The sequence below is a fragment of the Dermacentor andersoni genome, chromosome 2 (genome assembly GCF_023375885.2).
Source record: "Dermacentor andersoni chromosome 2, qqDerAnde1_hic_scaffold, whole genome shotgun sequence".
Taxonomy (NCBI): Eukaryota; Metazoa; Arthropoda; class Arachnida; order Ixodida; family Ixodidae; genus Dermacentor; species Dermacentor andersoni.
In genome coordinates, this window is record NC_092815.1 from 95,710,456 (window position 1) to 95,730,855 (window position 20,400).

General features: G+C 46.4%; 1 protein-coding gene across 1 annotated transcript in view; it reads left to right on the forward strand.

The window, feature by feature from the left end:
• The window catches only part of LOC126541598 (sodium/potassium/calcium exchanger 5-like), a 47,759-nt gene that overhangs the window by 16,022 nt on the left and 11,337 nt on the right, over positions 1-20,400 (forward strand). Inside the window, exons 2-6 of the mRNA XM_050188426.3 lie at positions 8,801-8,993; positions 12,036-12,374; positions 15,060-15,143; positions 17,410-17,516; positions 18,583-18,683. Coding sequence (XP_050044383.1) covers positions 8,813-8,993; positions 12,036-12,374; positions 15,060-15,143; positions 17,410-17,516; positions 18,583-18,683 — 812 coding nt within the window. The 5' untranslated portion in view covers positions 8,801-8,812. The remainder of the gene's footprint in view (positions 1-8,800; positions 8,994-12,035; positions 12,375-15,059; positions 15,144-17,409; positions 17,517-18,582; positions 18,684-20,400) is intronic.

The following is a 20,400-nucleotide window of genomic DNA, read 5'->3' on the forward strand; positions in this document are numbered from 1 at the left end:
TCCTCCCTATGCAAGGCAGCAAACCGACGTGCGTCTGGTTAGCCTGCCGGCCGTTATGTCGCTTCTCTCTCGAACAAAACTTTTATTTGCGAGGAAGCACCCACGATGCCTCCGTCGTTCGTCCTGATCTGTCGCCCTACTCTTAACATCGGCGTCACACGACCACTTTCGATCGCTATAGAGCCCGATCCGGATCGAAATTCTCGACCGTAATTGGCTCCCTCGCGCATCCTGCGCAAAAGCAGCAATCGCGACTGAGAAATTCGATCCGGATCGGGCTTGATCGCGATCAGAAGTGTGCCGTGCGGCACCCGTATTACTCATAATGGACCCGTATATTTACGTGCCGAGCGTCAGCGTTGCTACAGCGATTACGTCATTGTGGAGCCGAACACGACGCTCTGGGTTTGATTCCTCTGTGATCACGTTATTAACGGGGATTATTGCAGAAAAGGCCATCTGCTGATGCGAGTTAAAGGAACCTAGCTAGAAAAGATTAAACCAACACTTAACTAGTATTGTTTCTCTCACAACCGAGATTTAACTTGCGGATCCAGTTAGATGATGTCATCTCTCCTTCCATTATTTTTTGTTTATTTCATGCAGTGGGAGAATGCCAACATCCACAGTTACGTTGCGTGCGGATTACGCCAACTCAAGCTTGCTTCACGCCAGGAGGTAGCAAAATTGATAAGCCTGAATAGGCGTCATTTTGTTCCCTACATTTGTTGCATACCTTGCAACAAATGTTGTGATTTTTTATCGAACGCAATTCATTCAGATATTGTGGTGACGTTTGACAGACACCGTCAAGCCACGGAGAGAACTGACCAACATCCTTGGATTACGTCTAAGCACTATAACGCGCCACTCCTAAACTGCATGGCTGCAACATGGAGCCTAACCAAGAAATTTTAACGAGAGGGCTTAGAACAGCCGAACAAGCTACTTAAATGAAAAATTGTAGACGTAGCATTAAAGAAAAGGAAAATAGATTTGTAGATTAGTTTAGAGAACGCTGGTAGCTGATATTCTGTTTAAGGATAAGAGGAAACATCGGAGTTGGTTGGGTAGAGTATCTAATGCGTACAGAAGTTCACCGGTATGTACGTAGTCTATTCAAATATAAGGATGTACGCTAAGGTTACAGGGCCCAGTTAAAGTAACATCGCAAAGAGATGACAGGACGACAAGAAACATGGAACGGCGCTTAGTTCCAACTGAGTTGAATGCGGAATAAACAATTATTTTTTAGGTGTTGCTGGAAAGCAGCGATCGCTATAGAAGGAAGCTAAAACCGCCACGTGTGGAAACAACACTTTCACCGAACACGTGGGGCGAGCAGATTAACTCGAAAACAGGAGCTCAAATAACAGACCAAAGAAATCACCGCGAACGCCTATCGCACGAGGCAACACCTTGCAAGAAAGTCGGTACCTTTTCAGATTATTACACAGAAGACTTAGTAACACATGCACACTCCTCCCCTTTCATTTGTGCCGCTTCGACTGTAGCCTGAGGGCTAACTTCCTCGTTGTGCTTATATATTACCTCGGTGTGCTCCAACCAGTTCCAACACTGGGGTGCATGCAGCCTCATGCGTTAAATGTATGGCCGAAAAACCGTCTTTTTTGTTCCTTACGTCGTTGGCATGTTCCCGAAGGCACATCCAGGCACCTGCTAGTTTGGCCAACGTAGCAGGCACTACAAGACAAAGGGATCCTGGAAACCCCCTCGCTCTGACAAACCACGTAGCGGTTCCGGTGCTTGACTTTGCACACCTCCTCCTGTTTTTTGACGGGACTGCTCCTTTTCGTAAGTACAGTCAACTTGTGCGGAGCGGAAAGCACCATCAGAACGCCGGCGTTCTTTCTGATCTTCCTTTTTTAATTAGTGAGACACTCGGTGTCTGAACGGCATTACTGCGACTTGTTCCGCGTTCTCTCGGGCACCGTTGCTTGATGCGCTGTCTATGGCTTTACTTTCTCTGCGAATTTTCTCTGCAACAGAGACTAGCAATGCCCCCGGGTAGCTCGAAGCCTTAAGGTGGTCTACCCGAGCATCGAAGCATGCATCTATGGCATAGTAACACAACCTGTCGAAGGCATTCAAGAAACACTCGCGAGTGATTGCTCTGCTAACCAGTTTACGATGACAGGATGTTTATGGTAGCAGTGGTTTTTGCGTGAGAGGATCGCACTGCCAACATACATTTTCAGCTTTGAACTGCAATCTTGCAGAGAAAACAGGAACCGAAACTGCACCTGCCTCATCGGCTGTCATACTTCGTATGAAAGCAGGATTAGGGTGACAAGAACTTCAAATGGTGAAGCCAAAAATCCAAGAAAATCCAATATATCAATCATTTGCGCTGTCGTGGCATCAGCGGTTGCTCCGCAGCGTTCGCATTGCCTAGTTTCCTCGTTCATCTGTGTATCGCAATGGCGACAGTCAAAAACCGAGAGCGCATGAACAAGCACCTTGTGTTCGAAAGAAGCTGCGATACTCCAAGCACAGTACAATAACGTATTTTCTTTCACCGCAGTTAAATTAAAACACTAGACGTCTTTTAAATAAAAAAAATTTTCGTAATTCCTGCATTCTTCGCACGAACGAAACTTCCGGTAAATGGAACTCTGTTTTCTGTCCCTTCGAGTCCAGTTTAAGCGAAGTCTATTGCACTTCGTAAAGGGCAATTACGCTTCAAGTATACCCGACCTATATTAATATACAGCTTCGCGTTTTGTTTAATTTTAGTGGAGCACTCAAGCTCAACGTACTCCGTTTAAAATGCGGGCAGATGGACAGCACATGGTGCAAGCAACCGGTATGCTGCGAACTCCAGTACTGCACTGCCATTCTCTGCGGCGTGAATCGTTTCAAGCACAGCTGCGTTATCGAAAATATTCAGGTGGCACGTCAGCAGGCTCGGGGACGTAACGGAATTGTATGCCCGCCGCTTTCGACCATGCGGCCATTCAGTTTAATGTATCTAACTTTCGCTGTCACTGGTCCTACCAGCTGTTTGAAACGTCAGATCTGTTCCAACGCGTTGGAGTCCTGTGGAACCTGTACTCAGTGACATTATATATTTTACCGAGATAAGCTTATACACGTCGTTCTACAGCTCGGCTCAGCATACAAGAGCCGAACTTGTGCACTGGGAGTGAGAGGTGGCTGAAAGGTTAACCAGACTATGCTGTGCTTGGGCTGCCGCATCATCGAGGAACGCGCGATACAAAGAGACGATTATAAAACAAATCAAATAAATAAAAATAAATAAAATAAATAAATAAATAAAATAAATAAAATGCTGACAAACATCCCAGTAAGCGCGCAGCAACCGCTACAACCGTTCATGCAACCCCCCAAGCTCTGGAAAAACCCCACTGAAGCATATACATTGATCCGTTCTGATTCATTTGCAAATGCCATTCAGAACAACAGTTTTCCATTGTACACGGTTGCTCACGTGAATCTGTAGAGCCGTAGAGAGTGATCCTTAATTTTGCTCGCTGACGCGAGCGCAATCGCACCCGACATGTGAAATGTTCTCGCGAAGATGCCATCTCGAAGTCAGTTTTTCGCGTGCAGTATGGCTAGTGATAAAATAAACAACGGAATGCTCCATAAAAGGACGAGGTAGAACGCAGTTAGTTGTTTTTTTTTCGACAAAAAGTACTCTTAGTTAATGAAGGTGACGTTTCATTGTATTTGGTAAGACGGACGAAGGTTATGAGAAGTGAGAGGTGAGTATCGGGAATGCCGTTAACGCCGATCGCATGTTGAGCGCTCCTGAACTCGTGTCATAGAATCTCCGCACTTTGTTTTCTCGCAGCAGCATCGGCAGCGAGCGGCGTTACTCATTCGGCACCAGTATACAAGTGAGCGGCTGACGTGTGCGCAAACAGCGAAAGAAAGAAAAAAAGAAAGAAAGAAAGGAAGAAAGAAAGAGAAAGAGAGACATATAAGTTTAATTATAAAAACCCAGGCAGGTTGGGTCTGAGGCAGTACATTTCTCTAGCCGGATACTCTGCGCTGGAGAAAGGCGAAGAGGGAAAGAAAGAGAAACAAGATGGGTGGTAATGAGTCCTGCCATCACGGAAAGAGATATTTCAGTGTTCCATCGGCCTTCTAAACCACTTCCTCCGACGACGACACAGAAGATGTTGCGGCGCTTTACACACGCAAGTGGACATATCCGTCTTATTCAGAAAAAAAAAAGAAATGTCGCAGAAATCATCCAAGATGATTGTCCAGATAAGCGAATAGCGTTTTACGCAGAGCGCACAAATCAAATGAACACAATATAAATACTTTCGAATCATACTTCTGATGTCGATAACAATGTTTCATGACGGCAGCTACAAATTGTTGTCGACATGTTTTGGTAGACGGCATGACAACGCGACGTGAACATCGACGGCAGCATGACCAAGACGGCACGTGGACAACGCAGTGACGTCGGCGTGGTGACGATGACCTACGCGGTCCTCCCCGCTCGTCCACTCCGTGAATGCCAGATGCTCAACCGACCAGTCGCTTTAACATCATGCATCATGTTAGCGTTTGTTATTTAATTGCGTAATTACGTAGAGAACATAGCCGGTGAGTGGCACATCGATTTAGGGGTACGGAGTACTCGACCTCTCTGTCGAAGGGAGAGGGCACTTCTCTCGAGTGTTGCGCGTGAGTAGAAAGCGCATGCGGTGCGGCTTCCGCTGTGTCTATTGAGCGGGAGGAACGCTGGCTATCGAGCAGTACACGGGGCCTTATGGCGAAGTACGAGGAGCACTCGTTGGAAACGCCGGCTCATTATATGCGTGCTGTCGTGTGTCGAGCTATTCTGCGATACAGCAGCAGCCATTGTCAGAAGAGTCTGCGATGGTCCGCAAAGAAGTGTTTCAACCTTTGTCCGCACTCTGAAAGGAAAAAGAGGTTGAAATGAGTGTGTGACGAAGTTCCCTGCTTTTGCTTAGTTGTTGTTTATGAAGCGACATTCTATAACAGTGGACTAACGTCGTCAGTCAACGGTCACGACCAGGCGCTATACTCGAGTTGGTGACGCCACCTGGCGTATATTAAACCGCTGACGCCAATCAGCAGGTGCAGCGCATCCTCTAAACGCCTGTCTTGAGCAGCCAGGCTTCGTGCATCCGGCACAGAAATTGGACCTCGTGCGTGGCTAGACAGCAAGCGATTTGATTTGGTTCTCCACGTTTTATTTAGTCCTAAATATTTTGGTGGAATGTCGGCGCGTGAAAAGGAAGACAACGGGCGAAGAAATTAGGACCACGCAAGAGGATTCAAGTGTCTCAGGTAACAGAAACACTATTTCTGTGTTTACACTTACAGCGAAGATAGTGTGATACTAGAGAGTTTTAGAATAGGGGCCGCAAACGTTTTGGGGCCCCAAAGAAATAGCGTCGAAGAAACTGCGCATGCGCGAGACGCGAACTGCGTTTGGGTTTTGCGTTGGGAACGCTATTTCACCGATTTAGTGGGAGCCCAAATGGCGGCCCCAAAAGTATTGCGTCAGCAAACATGGCGGCACCCTTCGAAGCGACGGCTCTAACCTAGCACCAAACTGGGTTCGATTCGTGGTAACGCGTGAAATTCGCAAGCTAGGAGAAGTGACTGCGGTTATCGCTTTCTCTCAACTAGCGTGTGTTATGGAGATTGGTTCATTAGACGTCACTGATTCCGAATTCGATTGTGGATTTTATGGCTCGTAGGCCTAACACGGCTAAGCTTGGCTGGTGAAGGCACGTAAAGTTGGTTTGCTCAAAACTAAGCGCAAGTAATTGTTTGCTGCTTATAGAATAATTTCTAAATTCTCATTATACGCGAATACACGGAAGTCAAAATTAGTGTTCCTATCATAAGATGGTATATGTTATTTAATTATTTCTAATAGCTTTTCTTTCACGCCGTAGTGGCGCTGTCAGCGCAAGACGCTATCCGCAAACGCAAAGCCCTATTCTAAAGCTCTTCACTCCTGCGTGCCCCAACGCTAACACCCGCAAAGCTCTTTGGGGCCCCAAACTATTGGGGCCCCTATTCTAAAACTCTCTACTAACTGAAAGAAAGTCATGCAGATACTTGGAACCGAAAGTCACCTGACGAGATAGCAAAGCAGTATCCTTCTTCGTGAACTTCTCCCCAGCGTAGGGTAGCAAACCAGATCTTCCCTTTTGGTTAACCTCCCTGCCTTTCCCCTTTCCTCTGTCTCTATCTCTCTCTCTTTACGCAGTGGGCAGTCTTTCGAAACAGTTGGTCTTGCAAACACGGGTTATTTTATTTTGCGGTAACTTGCTCCTTTGGCTTATTAGCAACTTATTCGTTCACCTAATAATATTACATGGCTTGCAACACCAAAGTCGTTGCTGTTGTCAGTGCTCGCATTTAAGCTAGCACAAGTTGCCAGTGCACGCTAATACAAGATATTGCACTGACGCTTTAAACGAGTGCTGACGTGTCGCTGTCATAAACTCCTTTGATGACCCGAGCCACTCGCGCGACCGTCACGCAGCGGCAGTGCGCTTTTTTTTTCGATATCAGTGCAGCTTATCGCTTGCGGCGCACGCAGCGAAGATAGCAGCGAGCGCGCAAGGAAATACATAACTGCAGCCATAGGCCTTGACCTCACATCTTGAGATGTCCTGGGAGTCCTTAGACGACGCGTCGTAGATAAAAGAGTAGCTGCGTATCAAGCGGCGGTTGAATGGAAATGCTGTATGCAGAGGATCGTCGCGCGGAAACATTTCTTTTTCTTTCGTAAATTGACATCTGAAGTCATCTTAATTTATCCGACTTGTGTCGCCGAGCGCCTTTAGCTGGTCTCAACGAGCTCTCACCTTCCATATGCAGTTTGATGGACGGTCCAGAGCAATGTGACCGAGTTGGACTCCAGCACTCACGCAAATAGTTAGTGCTGTCTTTAGATGGTTCGTTATGCTAAACAAAAGGGTATTTCTGGGACAGCCGAAGCACGACAGCGTCCTGTAGTGAGGCAACTGCCTGGCAGCCAGCATTGTTTTCTTCTTTAGCGCATAAATATAGATGACCGTAAGTATTTCACACAAGTCATTCATTCCCTATGGGATGAACAGATTTGCAGAAGCGAGCTTCTCAGCACAACGACTCTTATGGCGTAGAAGCTAGCTTTGGCAAGTGCGCTTAGTGTGTAGTGTTCCCGCACGGACGCAAACGTTTCGCAAGTACGTCGTATGTGTTATCGCTGTAACACGAGTAAGCCGCTGTGCGTGTAAGTGGTGTAGTTGCCGCGGACTGGTGGCGCTCCTGTAGCGATTATTCGCTGCTAGACACCGATCGCCGCAAAGTTCAAAAGCCAATATATCGCTGGGGCACTGCAGCGTCATTCACGCGCGGGCGGCTTGTGTAAGTTTGACGAGCACGTTACCACTCAGCACTTACCAGTACTCACTACAGCGTTGCATGTTGCATGCACTCTGTTGATGAGACACCGACTGGTGGGGCTCAGTAAGTATGACGTTCTGATGATGATGGTGTAATCGAAACTGGGCCTTTACCGGAGACTGTGTAATCCGCGTTCGCGTGGTTCGAGTCACGTGGATGGGGGGGGGGGGGGGGGGGAGTCATAACAGCGGCGATGTGAGAAACAGGTGAACGGTTTCTTGCGCGTAGTTGGAAACAAAATAAAATTAATTATGGCATTTGACGTCTCAATTTGATTTGATTTATGCATATTACAAATGTTTGCAGCTTTCGTCACCGAGCCGAGTTATCCACATGTGATTCTCTAACGAATATACAGAACTGATAACAAGAAATGAGCAAATAAAAGAACTGCGGAGAGACGATGTGGAAACAGCGAAAATTTGGAGATGATGTGATGTATTTCGGGTCACATCTGATAACATACCTGGTGCACGCGTCTGCCTGCTAAGGTCCTATTAAATGCTGTTAACCTATGTAAAAAATTGACAGCTACGAGTTTTGTAGCTTTTCCAATATTTCTTTACATAGCATATCAATCAATCAAATTTATTCATTCTCCAGACGAGAAGGAGGAAGTCGGGTAAAAGCTGCTAGCAACAGCTTGACATAGCCCGGCCACTTGTGTACAATTGGACAGCATTGAAACAAGTATATGATAAAGCAAAAAATAAATCGAGCATGGCAACAGCAAGCACTGCGGTCACACGTAAATAAAAGTACATAAAACACAAGGTGACCTTGACAAAAAAGAAAACATGGCAATGAAATGCAGCCCGAGAGCAAACGCAAAGCACGTGTATACAAATCTGTGGTTACAAAAGTGCTAAAATACCAGAAAAAGAAAAAAAAAAGAAAGAGAAAGAACGATTGTGCCACCTTGCACAAACACAACAAACTGTCAAATAACGTCGGGGTTACTAGAAACAAAAATTCTTGACTAGAAACTGCATGAAAAGGGAGCACGCGGATATCGCTTCGAGACTGAGATCGGTGCCATCGAGGCCGTTTAAGAAGAGTTGCAATGCGGAACGACGTCGACTGGCGTCCGTGCTCGGTCAGACAGTCGACATTCTACTCATTTACAGCTAACTTAACCAAAGTGAAATTTTATTTCAGTTTTGTTTCAGTTGACTTTTAAGCGAAAACGTGTAGCCTCAACTATCGCACACTTACGAAGTCCTCCTCTCTAATTAATTTCAGTTATCATGACAATATCACCTCGTCACTGATGACAAAGAGAGCGACGTGGTGTGTGCAGCAGTAGCAAAATACTGGCTGTGATGTCACAAGAAGCGTCTTCCGACTATTCTACACGCAGGGCAATCTTGTTATGGGCCATGGACGGCGCTGTAGGAGCATGCTCTGGGTCAGCGGAGTCCTGGGCGGCAGGTGGTCTTTCTGTTTGCTGACGACGGCTCTTCTAGCGCACACCGAGCATGCGACCGCCAGAAGGCCCCAAAACCACTCGGATCTCGCTGTCGGCGACGAACTACAATCATTCCAGTACAACGGTACCCGCATACTGAAACCATTGATAGAGGGAAGGAGAATGCTTACCAACAAGAAAGAGCAGAGAGGTCGACCTGGAATGCATTCCTGTAGCCAGAACTGGCTGCAGGGATGCAACGTAACTTTACTTCCCTCAGTGCAACGTAACTTTACGTTGTGTTAAGAGACAACGGTACAACGCAACTTTACGTTGTTCTGGGAAACTGGAAGAGGGGCATGATGGGTGGTGATGAGGGCAGAAGGAAGGAAGCAGTGCAAACGACAATAGTCTGCTCCAAGCCCATGCTCACTAAGGAATCGATTAAGCTCTGTAGTACCTGAAAACTATCTTGCAAACGTGGTGGAGAGTCAGGCGAAAGAAGATCTATCGAACGCGGCCGCTCACATCTGAGACACCTCTTGATTTCTTCCGTACTATTTTATTCCATCTAAAGAAAGGCTACGAAATTTCTTGAGCAATATGGTGTGTAGTTCTTCAAACTGAAGTGGTCGAAGTGAGAAGGGAACGCAAAATGTGCTAAAAGAAATAATTTTTTCTCAGGCGACATGAAGGTCCATGTTACTTCTGTACGTAGTAGAGAATTGAGCCTTTATGTGCCTAGATGTCATTTGCATTTTTTATTGAGAAGCTGATCGAGTCATAGCCATCTGTCTTGTATCACGACCTTGTTGTGTATGCGATAACCTTAAATTAATGAAAGCGAGATAGCTATTGTGTTATGTAGCCAAATAGAAACGCTAACGCCAATAGTTTACAACCTAAATGAAAAGAAATAATAATTACAGCGCAAAAATGAATATTGCGAATGTGAGATACATTTAGGACGGCCACCGTACAGTCACTGAGAGGCTGTGCAAAACACAACGCTTTGCCGAATTGGCGATGGTTATTCGTATACTTTGACCTTATGTCTGCTTACACCAGCGCACAATTTATTACCTTGAAATGGCAGAATGAGTAAAAGGGGGGCGACTTAGTATGGATGGGTAGCTTAGCGCGCTTTGATGTTTTTTTTTTCTCTTCTATCGCAGTTGTGTCGCGCTGCAGCCCAACTGTACTTTAAATAGCTGTCTGTTGTTGAATTTGCTGCGCACATCTGGCGGATCACACATGCTGAGCACAGCTGTCTTTAGTGTACAGGTATAATGTAAGGGCGCAAATGTGACGTTGGATTGTCTTTTTGCACGCGCAAAGCTTTATCATGACGGTGATCTGAGCCTTGTAGCAGCACACACGTGTTATACTGTGACGTTTATAATGGTCATTCAGTAATCTATTAACCTTTTATACGATAGCAATTATGGACATTACAGGCGATTCCCACCGTCGCCGTGATGTTCCAGTTAAAGTCAAAGTGCGATAACGTCGCGGCAGCGCGCCGTCTTCTGTAGGTGCGAGCGAAAGCTTGGGAGGGGGAATCGAGTACGACTGTGGCTTGATGCGGCGGTGTCTTCTCTAGCTCGCAAGGGAGGAAGGCGGGGAGAATGCGCGCCGTCTTTTCACGCGCGCAAGCAGGCGTGCGAGATGTGCGCGTGCTAGGAGTGGGCCAGCAGGCAGGCTAGTGCGCTTCTATTCCAGCTGGGCGGCTGAGCGCGTACGCACGCGTCCTATCTGTGGTGGGTTCGAAGGCTAGCCGACCTGAGACAGCTGATCGCTTTGTGTGTTCCCGCGCGCCTAGTTCGCGTCGAAGCGAGAGGCAGCACGCTCGCCGCTGCTATACCGCTCGCTCTTCATCCGGCCAGCGTTCTGATAGCGAGTGCCCACAGTCATCGAGTGAGATGTGTTCTTGTTTGCCTGTGTACTCGTGACAACGTGCTTCTTAAGTTAGTAAGGGAAGGCTTACAGCAGTTTGCGAATCTGATAAAACGACTTACCTTACTTAGTGTAATGGTTTAATAATTTGCTTTCCCAATCAATGTTTCGCCTGTCGGATGGTAGTGTGACTTCTTTTTTTGCCTCTGAAAATGCCGCAGGATATGTAAGAACACACAAGAAGAAGAGTGCGTGGAATAAGATTTTATAGACATAATTTTGTTTTTAGATGCGATGGAAATGTTATGTTGTTGAAGTAATTTGAAAGATGATACGACAACGATGATGATATTTGTTTCCATCCCCTTTGAAACGGGGCGAGACAAATAGTACCTAGAGCTTGATTTAATCAGGTTATACTGCATCTATCGTTATCAAGTCTTCTGTATGTCTGATCTCGAATGTAAAATTCGTATTTAAAACCTGTCACTACATTGTACCATTATACCTGCGCTTGCAATGACTCCGGTTGTATCAATATTTTCCACCAATACTACAAACGTCTTTTAGTGATCCCGACTGCTGACAAGTGAATCCTTTCATCTTCTTTAAATCACAACACTTCGGGAAGGTGGATGCTCCTTGTGAAAGAGTGGCATCACAAACGCCACCCGTCTAAAAGTTTACAAGTACACTCTTTAAAAAGTTTACACCTTTTCTAAACTGGTACAGCGCCACATAGAAAGGAAGAAACAAGTCGAACCGGCCAGATCAAAGAACAGAGCGCTCTGTACTTTCATCTGGCCGACTCGGCTTGTTTCTTCCTTCCTATGTTGCGCTGTACCAGTTTCGAATGCAATACCAAATCGCCTAATCTTCAACCACAGTTTACACCCTTTGGGGTTTATCTTGTCTCACAACAATAATCGTCATCTGCCTTGCTTGCGTTTCCTTCCTTGAAAACTCGGCGCTCGCTACTTTCCTGTCGAGAATGCTGTGTCAAGCTCATTACGCGCAAGACGTTCGGGACTAGGAAGTACCGAGCTCGCAGCGTTGATGAAAGAAAATTCGGGCAAAACAGATCACGTTTATTGTTGTGGGACAAAATACAACCCAAAGGGTGTAAACTTTTTTAAAGAGTGTAGATGCTCAGCTCTTCGCGATGCAAGAAGTGGAGGCTTAAGTGAATGTTGGCTGCCTAGGATTGCTCTTCAACTATTGAAATATCAAACGCACTTGCAATTTGTCTTGACCTTTACACCTTGCTTACCCGACACCTCACCCTCTCAAGGCAAGCCGGCGGGTTCCTTGTCGAATGCGACGGTTACAGTACCCTACGAGGATGCGGACATGCTTCTCCGGCCGCAGCCATCGCAGGAGGAGGAGGAAGGAGCCGGAAATGCCTCGTCATCGTTCTCGTGGCAGCACCAGCAGCAGCTCGCCGCCGCTCTGTTGACGTTGCCGTGCGTGCCGCCATCCATCGACGAGTTCCCGAGGGACCCGTTCACTCAGGAACAGCGACTCCAAGGATGGCTGGCCGTGCACTTCCTGGTGCTCGCCTACCTTTGCTGCATGCTGGCCATCGTGTGCGACGAGTACTTTGTGCCCTGCCTGGAGCGGCTGTCCGGTGGTGGGTGTCCACCATCCTTAAACGGGAAACTGAGTTATTTCGTACGAGCCTCGCATTCGCGATATTTTCCAGTGATCACTGCTGGATAGCGGCGAGCTGTGCGAGAAGTAGCGACACTCCGTCTGTGCTCAAAGTTTGAATGAAGGTGCTTAAATTGTATGCTATCGAATGCGCTATCAGTAGTACGACCTAATTAGTACTGCAACTTTACGTATAATCCATCGAGACATAATGTAAATACACGGTCGTCCGACCAGAAATAACAAGGTCTGCATTCTGATCGAGCGGCCGCGGTAGATGTGATTCAGACGCTTATACCCAAGGCTTGATAGAATTAGAGAGCTTGGGAGCTATTGTCACCGGAATTTTCACAGCAATTGATTGTCATACACACTATGCTAGTTTCGCTCTGTAGCCCATGAGCGTACTAAAGAAAAAGATAATCTATTATTATAGAAACATTTTGCCGCCGTTACACGCTAGATAAATGTATTTGTAGAACATTTGACGTGTTTGTGAGACTACCTTGCTCAGTGCGCAAGCTGGTATTACAACCACCGCGCATTGGTCAGTCATAGCCACACTACTCTAAAACCTTCCACGTTTCGGATTTCTAGACAGGATAGAATCAAATGTGATCAATGAATGACAGGTGATAGTGCTCACTTTTCTTAATCCCCCTTCCCTTTTTAAAGCGAAGCTTCCTTCAGATACTCTACCGTCGTTTGCTGTACTTATGTTACTGGAATTTGTGTTGTTATGATATCACTTTTATTATGATTTATTCTTCTTTCTTTAATCCCAATGTGAGAAGGAGTAGCCGGCGCCTGTTAAAGACGAGAACATCTCCTAAATACCATATAATAATAAAAAACAGTCAATTGGTTTCCTTGGCAGTTGTCTGGAGCATCTCGAGCACAGCGCACACAACGCATAAACGAGCAATAGTGCATTAATTAGCGACACTGCTACATGGAGGTCTGGTGCTTCATGAGCACAGCGCGCGCAGCGCACACTCTGCATAGATCGCGCAAAACGTCAAGTAAAATATAATAGACTGTAGCACCAACACGTCAATCACGCCAAGCGAAGCCCTCACATAGAGGTGTTTACGGGCAAATTCGTGGCATAAATCCGCGTGGTGGTGAGACGAGACCACCAGAGATGCTTGGGCAGACTTCCGAAGAAGCGGAAAGTCGGAAGAGAACATCAGCTCTATGCCAAAAACAACGTCAGGCATAAGGAAGGAAGGAAAGGGAAAAGCAGAAGGCAGGGAGGTTAACCAGAATAACGTCCGGTTGGCTACCCTACACCGGGGAAATGGGAAAGGGGAAAACAAAGATTACTGGGAGAGAGAGGAGGGAACGAAAGAAGGAAATTAGCGATGAGTTCGCTGACGCGTGTGGTCTATAGTAATTGCACTAATAGTCACAGACGTTCACACAAGCCCATCGTCCTCAAGAAGCACAAAAGTGCCTTCACCGCTTTATGGGCCGACGAGCGATGGGGGCGGTGTTCCAGCAGTACCTGCACGGAAAGCAGCCGATTTTCCAGTTTTTGGAAAGCGTTAGCAAGTTATTGTCTTTCTGGGGTATATCGTGGGCAGTGGCACAGCAGATGGCCGATATTTTCTTCGGTGCCGCAGACTTCGCATGCTGCACTGTCGGTCACTCCAATGAATGTATACCTTTGTGAAGGCAACTCCTAACCAAAGGCGATAGAGAAGCTTAGCTTCACGTTGAGGAAATCCGAATGGAGGTCCGAGTTGCAGTGAACGTTTAATCGACGCAGTTTTGTAAGTCTTAAGTTTGGTGAGTTCCATTCGGTCAATGAGAGACTGCGTGCCATGTGTCGAAGCTGCCTTGCTGCGTCTGTCCTCAGCGTCACAAAACAACGTCCGCGAAAACACGCCGAAAGCTTCCGTTTCTCACGGTTCCTACACAGGCATAGAACCTGTGCAAATCTGTTATTTGGCAGCATTTGGATCGTCGACGGTACCTGGTAAATGTTAATGTATGTAGTAGTGATCGCCTTTTATTAGTACGCATATGTACGACACGATAAAAGCTCCCGAGCATGCAATGAGGCTAGTCACAATAAGTGTAAATCAAAATTGACAACACTTAGAAGCAAACCGGATGCTCGTCTGGTTGACCTCCCTTCCTTTCCTCTATTTGCTATGTCTCTCTCTCTCACTCTTTAGAAGCTAAGTGTCCTCGATGTAGTTCGCTGACACGGTGACAAGCTATTGAATAAAGTGCTCAATGAGGCCACCAGGCAATCCTTCATGGCCTAGCATGGGGTTGTGTGTGTCTGCAGTAAAATGACATGCAGTCTCTGCAAGTAATGTTATGAAGAAGCGGTCGTTTAGCAAGCTGTGACCGGCGCTCCATGACGCCATAGCGAAAGCTCTGAACGCTGCACGAACATGAAATGCAGTTAAAAAGTGTGCACGATACCAAATAGCAAAGGCGCCTTCATCCTGAAGCTTTATGCAAAACATAGGCAGGACTGCAATGAAACAATACGAGTGTCACTCGAAAAGCTTCCGCCGACTTTAGATTGAGCTTGACAGCGGAGTGATACACAGAGAGCAACGATCCTGCGCAGGCTACTACTGAGACGTGGTGGTATGGGAACTTGCTAATCCTTTCGCTGTGTCGTTACTCTTTTCTTATCTTACAGCGTTGAAGATATCATCTGACGTCGCCGGTGCTACGGTAATGGCTGTGGGCACTTCGTCGCCTGAGTTGTACTCTGCTATTATTGGTGAGAATGCATGCACATATTCCAATAAAATGAGGGCAAAGTGTTGAAAAGGAAAGTAAACAATGTTTTTTAGTCGTTTATTTGACATAAAAGCGTCCACTTCTTGGGTCACCCGCGGACTTTTTCTCAAAATATGGAACGCAACTTACATCGCTGCTTGTGCTCAGATTTCAATCGTCGTTGTCGAGATTGATATACTGAAGTTACTGCGAGGTGTACTGAGTAATACGCAAATCAAGCGCCTATACCTTCTGCGCTCACTCACTCAGTTTCTGAAATGCAATAATGCTGGATTTCTTGCTTTTTACTGCTGCCGTTTATTGGATTTAAAAGCCTTCTTAAGTAACTAAAGAATGAGTGGTCCGTTTACATCGCGGATATTCTTAACCATAGAAACGGCAGCAGGAATGAAGTGCCATGATTTATTAGGCTATTCACTATCTTCATTTGTTAAATATAGTTATTGTGGTACCATGTTCTCGTCGATCAGGGTGACCAGATAAGATCAAACCAATGCGCCGATTGCTTTTTGTTATTATCTATGTTCAATGAGGTGTTTGTGCCTGTAGACGGTGCTGGTTAACCCATTTCTCAAATATACAAATGATACTGTTGCCTAATAATACAGTCTAATTAGGCTTCAACATCTCCTTATACTATACATACATATATATATATATATATATATATATATATATATATATATATATATATATATATATATATATATATATATATGTTTGTATATTTGAGAAATAGGTTAACCAGCACCGTCTACAGGCACAAACACCTCATTGAACATAGATAATAACAAAAAGCAATCGGCGCATTGGTTTGATCTGTGCATTATGCGAAATTGTTTATATATATATATATATATATATATATATATATATATATATATAAGCAATTTCTCATAATGCACAGACGGGTTCCAAGCGATGCAGTTTCAAACAAATAAAAGAACACGAATATAGTGACAACAGCGCTAAAGTTCTCATACACCGACGCAACGTAAATACAGAAAGATCAATCTTCCTTAGCAGTTCAGAAAATTCAAATGTTCGTGTCCTCTAAAAGAAACACAAGTAAATGGCTTATGCAATAATAAAATAGACTGAAACAAGCGGAGCATTTGCTACAAAAAGCGTACTTAAAAATCCGGGTCGTTAAAAAAAAATAATTTGTGCGCCAGGACCCACGAGCTCCTGTCGGTCACCTAGGCGGGGCCTTTGGCCCTCCCCACCAACTCGCAGGGCACACAATAAAGTTATTTCCTCCTCCTCCTTTGTGCGCCTATATGCACACATTTTGGGCGATGCCCAAATTGATTAAAGCTTGTAGATTAAAAACCACCATAAATTCGTCACGATCTCATTACAACGTTACGTTATTATAAGCAATAACGGCAGCCTGCAAGTTACTCTTCTCGTTTCTGACGAGAACTGCGAACCCAAATCAATGTTCAAGTTCAGGTCATCTGAAAATTTTCCCGTGCGATAAGAACCATGAATACGAGAGTATGCATCGAAGTGCCAGGTTTTGGGAAAAGCTCGGGTCACCGGCAGTCGTTAAAAAAATCCGCGACACGCGACCGAAGGAAAGAGACAAAAAAAAAACTTCAGTGATAAGAAAGACAGATAGGCCGGCCTGAGGAACGTTCCTCTAGCCATCTACTGTTCAATGGGGGAACAGAAAGAGGGGCATGTTGTGTGACGATGACGTCAGAAGGACGAGGCAAAACACATAGCGGACAAGTGGTTCAAACGTGAGTGAAAATTTTACAACCAATTCCGCGAAAACAACGATTTCAAACTCGTCCACATATAGCGCAACTCAGACAACGTACGCAGCCCACATGCCGTCAAGAGAGGCGTGATTATACGGTCGCGGTCACTAGCTGAGTGGGTCTGTAGCACCTCTTGTTGGACGTGGCGACGAAAGAACGCCGTGTACTCTAATCGTCATGGTCGAAGGAAGTGCGAGGGTGGGCGTAAGGAGGCTGTCAATCCGGAACGAAACTTGACAGATCGAAACAGTCCAGAAGAAAAACGTGAAAGGCTACGCGGACTCATTAATTTTCGCCCGTTCTCCTGACGCACTAGGAGCAATACCTCCTCTGACATATTTTTTTTTCTTTCGCGATCGTAAAAGGGTTACATGTTTGCACGATACGCGTGTCCGAAGGCAACCGACAACTTGGGCAACAGCGTCGCCCCTTTATTTTCGGGGGCCGCGAACGTATACGTCAAAATTAATGACGCAGGTTCCTTTGTCACGGAGGGAGACATCGGCGTCGGCACCATTGTAGGCTCGGCCGTGTTCAACATCCTCGGAGTCACCAGCGTGACCGGCATCTATTTGCTCTACACGGTGAGTCTGCCCCGTCTGCATTTGGCGAAGGCCAACATCCGCGAGCGCTGTGCTCTTTGTGCGAGGAGCGTGTTCTCGGATAACTACGTCTCGCCTCAGCGCGGTATGAAACAGATGGAGTCCGTGCTCCTTCGCTCTTCGAAAAAGAAAACTCGCATGCGTGCGACGCAGCAGCGGTCTCTTCTTAATGGCGACACAGGCCATCAAACTTGGCTGCGTACGTACGCGGGGACCGCGCTCGAAACACATCATTTTTCTCGCTAACCGCTCTCGGTATGTCTGGCGACAGCGTTCTGGTAAACAAATTGCTCGCTGTTCATCATTGTTCACAGCAAAGAAGACATGGAATGGACGCTAAGGGGGGTCACCTTGACGTAGCGCTTTTTCGCAGTTCATATATATGGACGACCTTCGAGGCGGCCGTGACCTCGCGGAGCGGACGACAGTAGCCTAGAAGCCTTAAACGTACGACATAAATGGGCGTTAAAACTTTGTTTCATGTGCGTACGTGTATCTGCGCGAGCCGCCTCGCACAAGGCATTCGTCCGAGAAAACTGAGGTGACATTTTCTTCTTCAGTGTGTTGTAAGGAGGACACTTAGACGGCAGTCGACGTCAGCCTATTTAAGTACACCACACAGCGAAGGTATCTTCCAGTGATCTCCACTTATCTCTGTCCTGCTTCGGGTTGTACAGCGCAGACGGAGAACGACCACAAAAAGGACAAGTGTGTCGTCTTGCCCTTTTTTTTTGTCGTCCCGTCTGCGCTATATGCAAGAAGAAGATCGTGAACCAATAAGCTCAGATTTCCACTACCTCTTTGCTACGTTTCGCTTTCATTGGCGCACATGATGTTGTACTACAAAAGGTTGTTTCTTCCACACAAATTTATGGCCCATGTGCGTGTGTATATATATAATAATACTCTTCACTGATATAGTGACAGAAGATATATGAAGGCTGTCCCATACACGCGTACCTGGGTTTTGCTTCAGCCAGTACTGATATCACTGACATTAGGACAACAACTGTTGCTAATAATAATCATAATGTTAACATGTTTGCAGACAGTGCAGCTTGAGTGGTACCCCATCGTGCGGGACTGCCTGCTGTACGTGGCCAGCGTCAGCGTGCTCGCAGCCTGCATCTCTGACAGCATCGTCCACTGGTATGTCATGACACAGCGCTTTATAGTTAAGTTCTGAGCCCCCTCTGACATTTTGTTTAACGGCACGTGGCATGGTAGCTGCATCAACAGAAAACGTCGAATACCACGCAGTCAGGCGCTTGGAATCTTGCCACAAACGCGTGTTACGTATACCTTGAAGCGGCCGGCAGCTCTCGCTGCCAGAGTCGTGAAAAGAAAACAGCTATACAAGACCCTTGTGCACCCTTTTCTGCGTTTGATAGGATTTCGTAACGTGTCGTGCACATATTTACATCCAGGAGCGAGGAATTGCGCCGCCGAAGATAGTGAACACGGCTGGCAGATTTCATGGAATGAAAGAGCAATGCATGCTCCCAGGCAAAGTGTTGACTGAAAAGAAAGATAAAAATGCGTCTTATGATGGCATATATGGCCGCAACTGTAGCCCGCGCTGCATCGGGGCCGAGCACGGTCAGTCGCTTCATTTGGAAGAGAAAGAATGCGAGTGCAGGCTAATGGGGACAACTGTGTCTGCGACAGTCGTTGCATGACCTCTTTGATATGGTGACGAGGATGACAAAAATAAAAACAAAAGCAGTAATGCGCAGTCAATATGATCCCTGTATTGATCTTCCTGTTCTGCTTTCAGAAGCACATCACTGTACTTCTATTCGGCTTTTCTCGTATGTCAGCCTACGTTGCTGCGATTAAGAGCATGAAAGTGGGTTCGTCTCTCCTTCCCGCTGCGCCATCGTCGGCGTGATGCCACTCACTCATCCTTAGCTTCACCCTCGCCACACGAAGAAGAAAACTAAAGCTTTGCCCACCACCAGGCATAGTACTTGAAACCATGCGACACGGCGCACTTGAAAAAGCTGGCGCACCAACCACCGTCGCTGGGCTTACTTTGTTACATTGACGCCTGTGCAAAGGGCTCAGTCGATATATGGTGCTCTACGGCTGAGCATGGAGCTATGCGTTCGATTCTAGGCCCGTTGCGGCAGCCGCATTCAGTTGTGGGAAGAATGCACAAACGCTGGAGTGCTTGTATTAAAGCGATAGCGTTAAGGGTCCCCTGTCGCAGAAAGTCCTGCGTCGGCGTCCCACGTCTAGCGTCGACCATCTCGTGAGCGAAATATCCGAACCACGCATCCTGAACCACGCAAGCCCTCTGTGTAGTGCAGAGGCGTTACTGAACTAATTGAATTTCTCAAACTAAAATGCATGAGAAAAATTGTAAAGTACAACTTACACACAACCTACAGACATGATAGCGTTGGATTGCACTTTGAATATACGAGACAACATAATTTTCTTACGCGGAAACTCAAACACAAACCCCGCTTCCAGCGTTTCTACCATTCATACACCGGCACGCCGGTTCCTTGCAACACCATCCAGATGGCGCTCGCCTCCGCGTATCCTGGGCCCACACAAGAGGCCGCGTTTTTACGTTTCTACCGGAAAGCTCGCCTTCATGCATAAAGTCTGCTGCCAGCGTTTCCCGGTAAACATTAAAGTTAAATAAGCTGCAGTTGCCGGGAAGCGTGAGAAGCAGTCGGTGATCTTTGAATGCTATCGCGTTCCACTCTTAAAAACGAAGCTTAAACGTCCTCCAAATTCTTTAGGCGCACGGTAAGGAAGCCCAGGGGGTCGCACATTTATTCTGGAGACGTCTCACTGCACAGCTGCTGCTTGTTATCAATCAATCAATCAATCAATCAATCAATCAATCAAT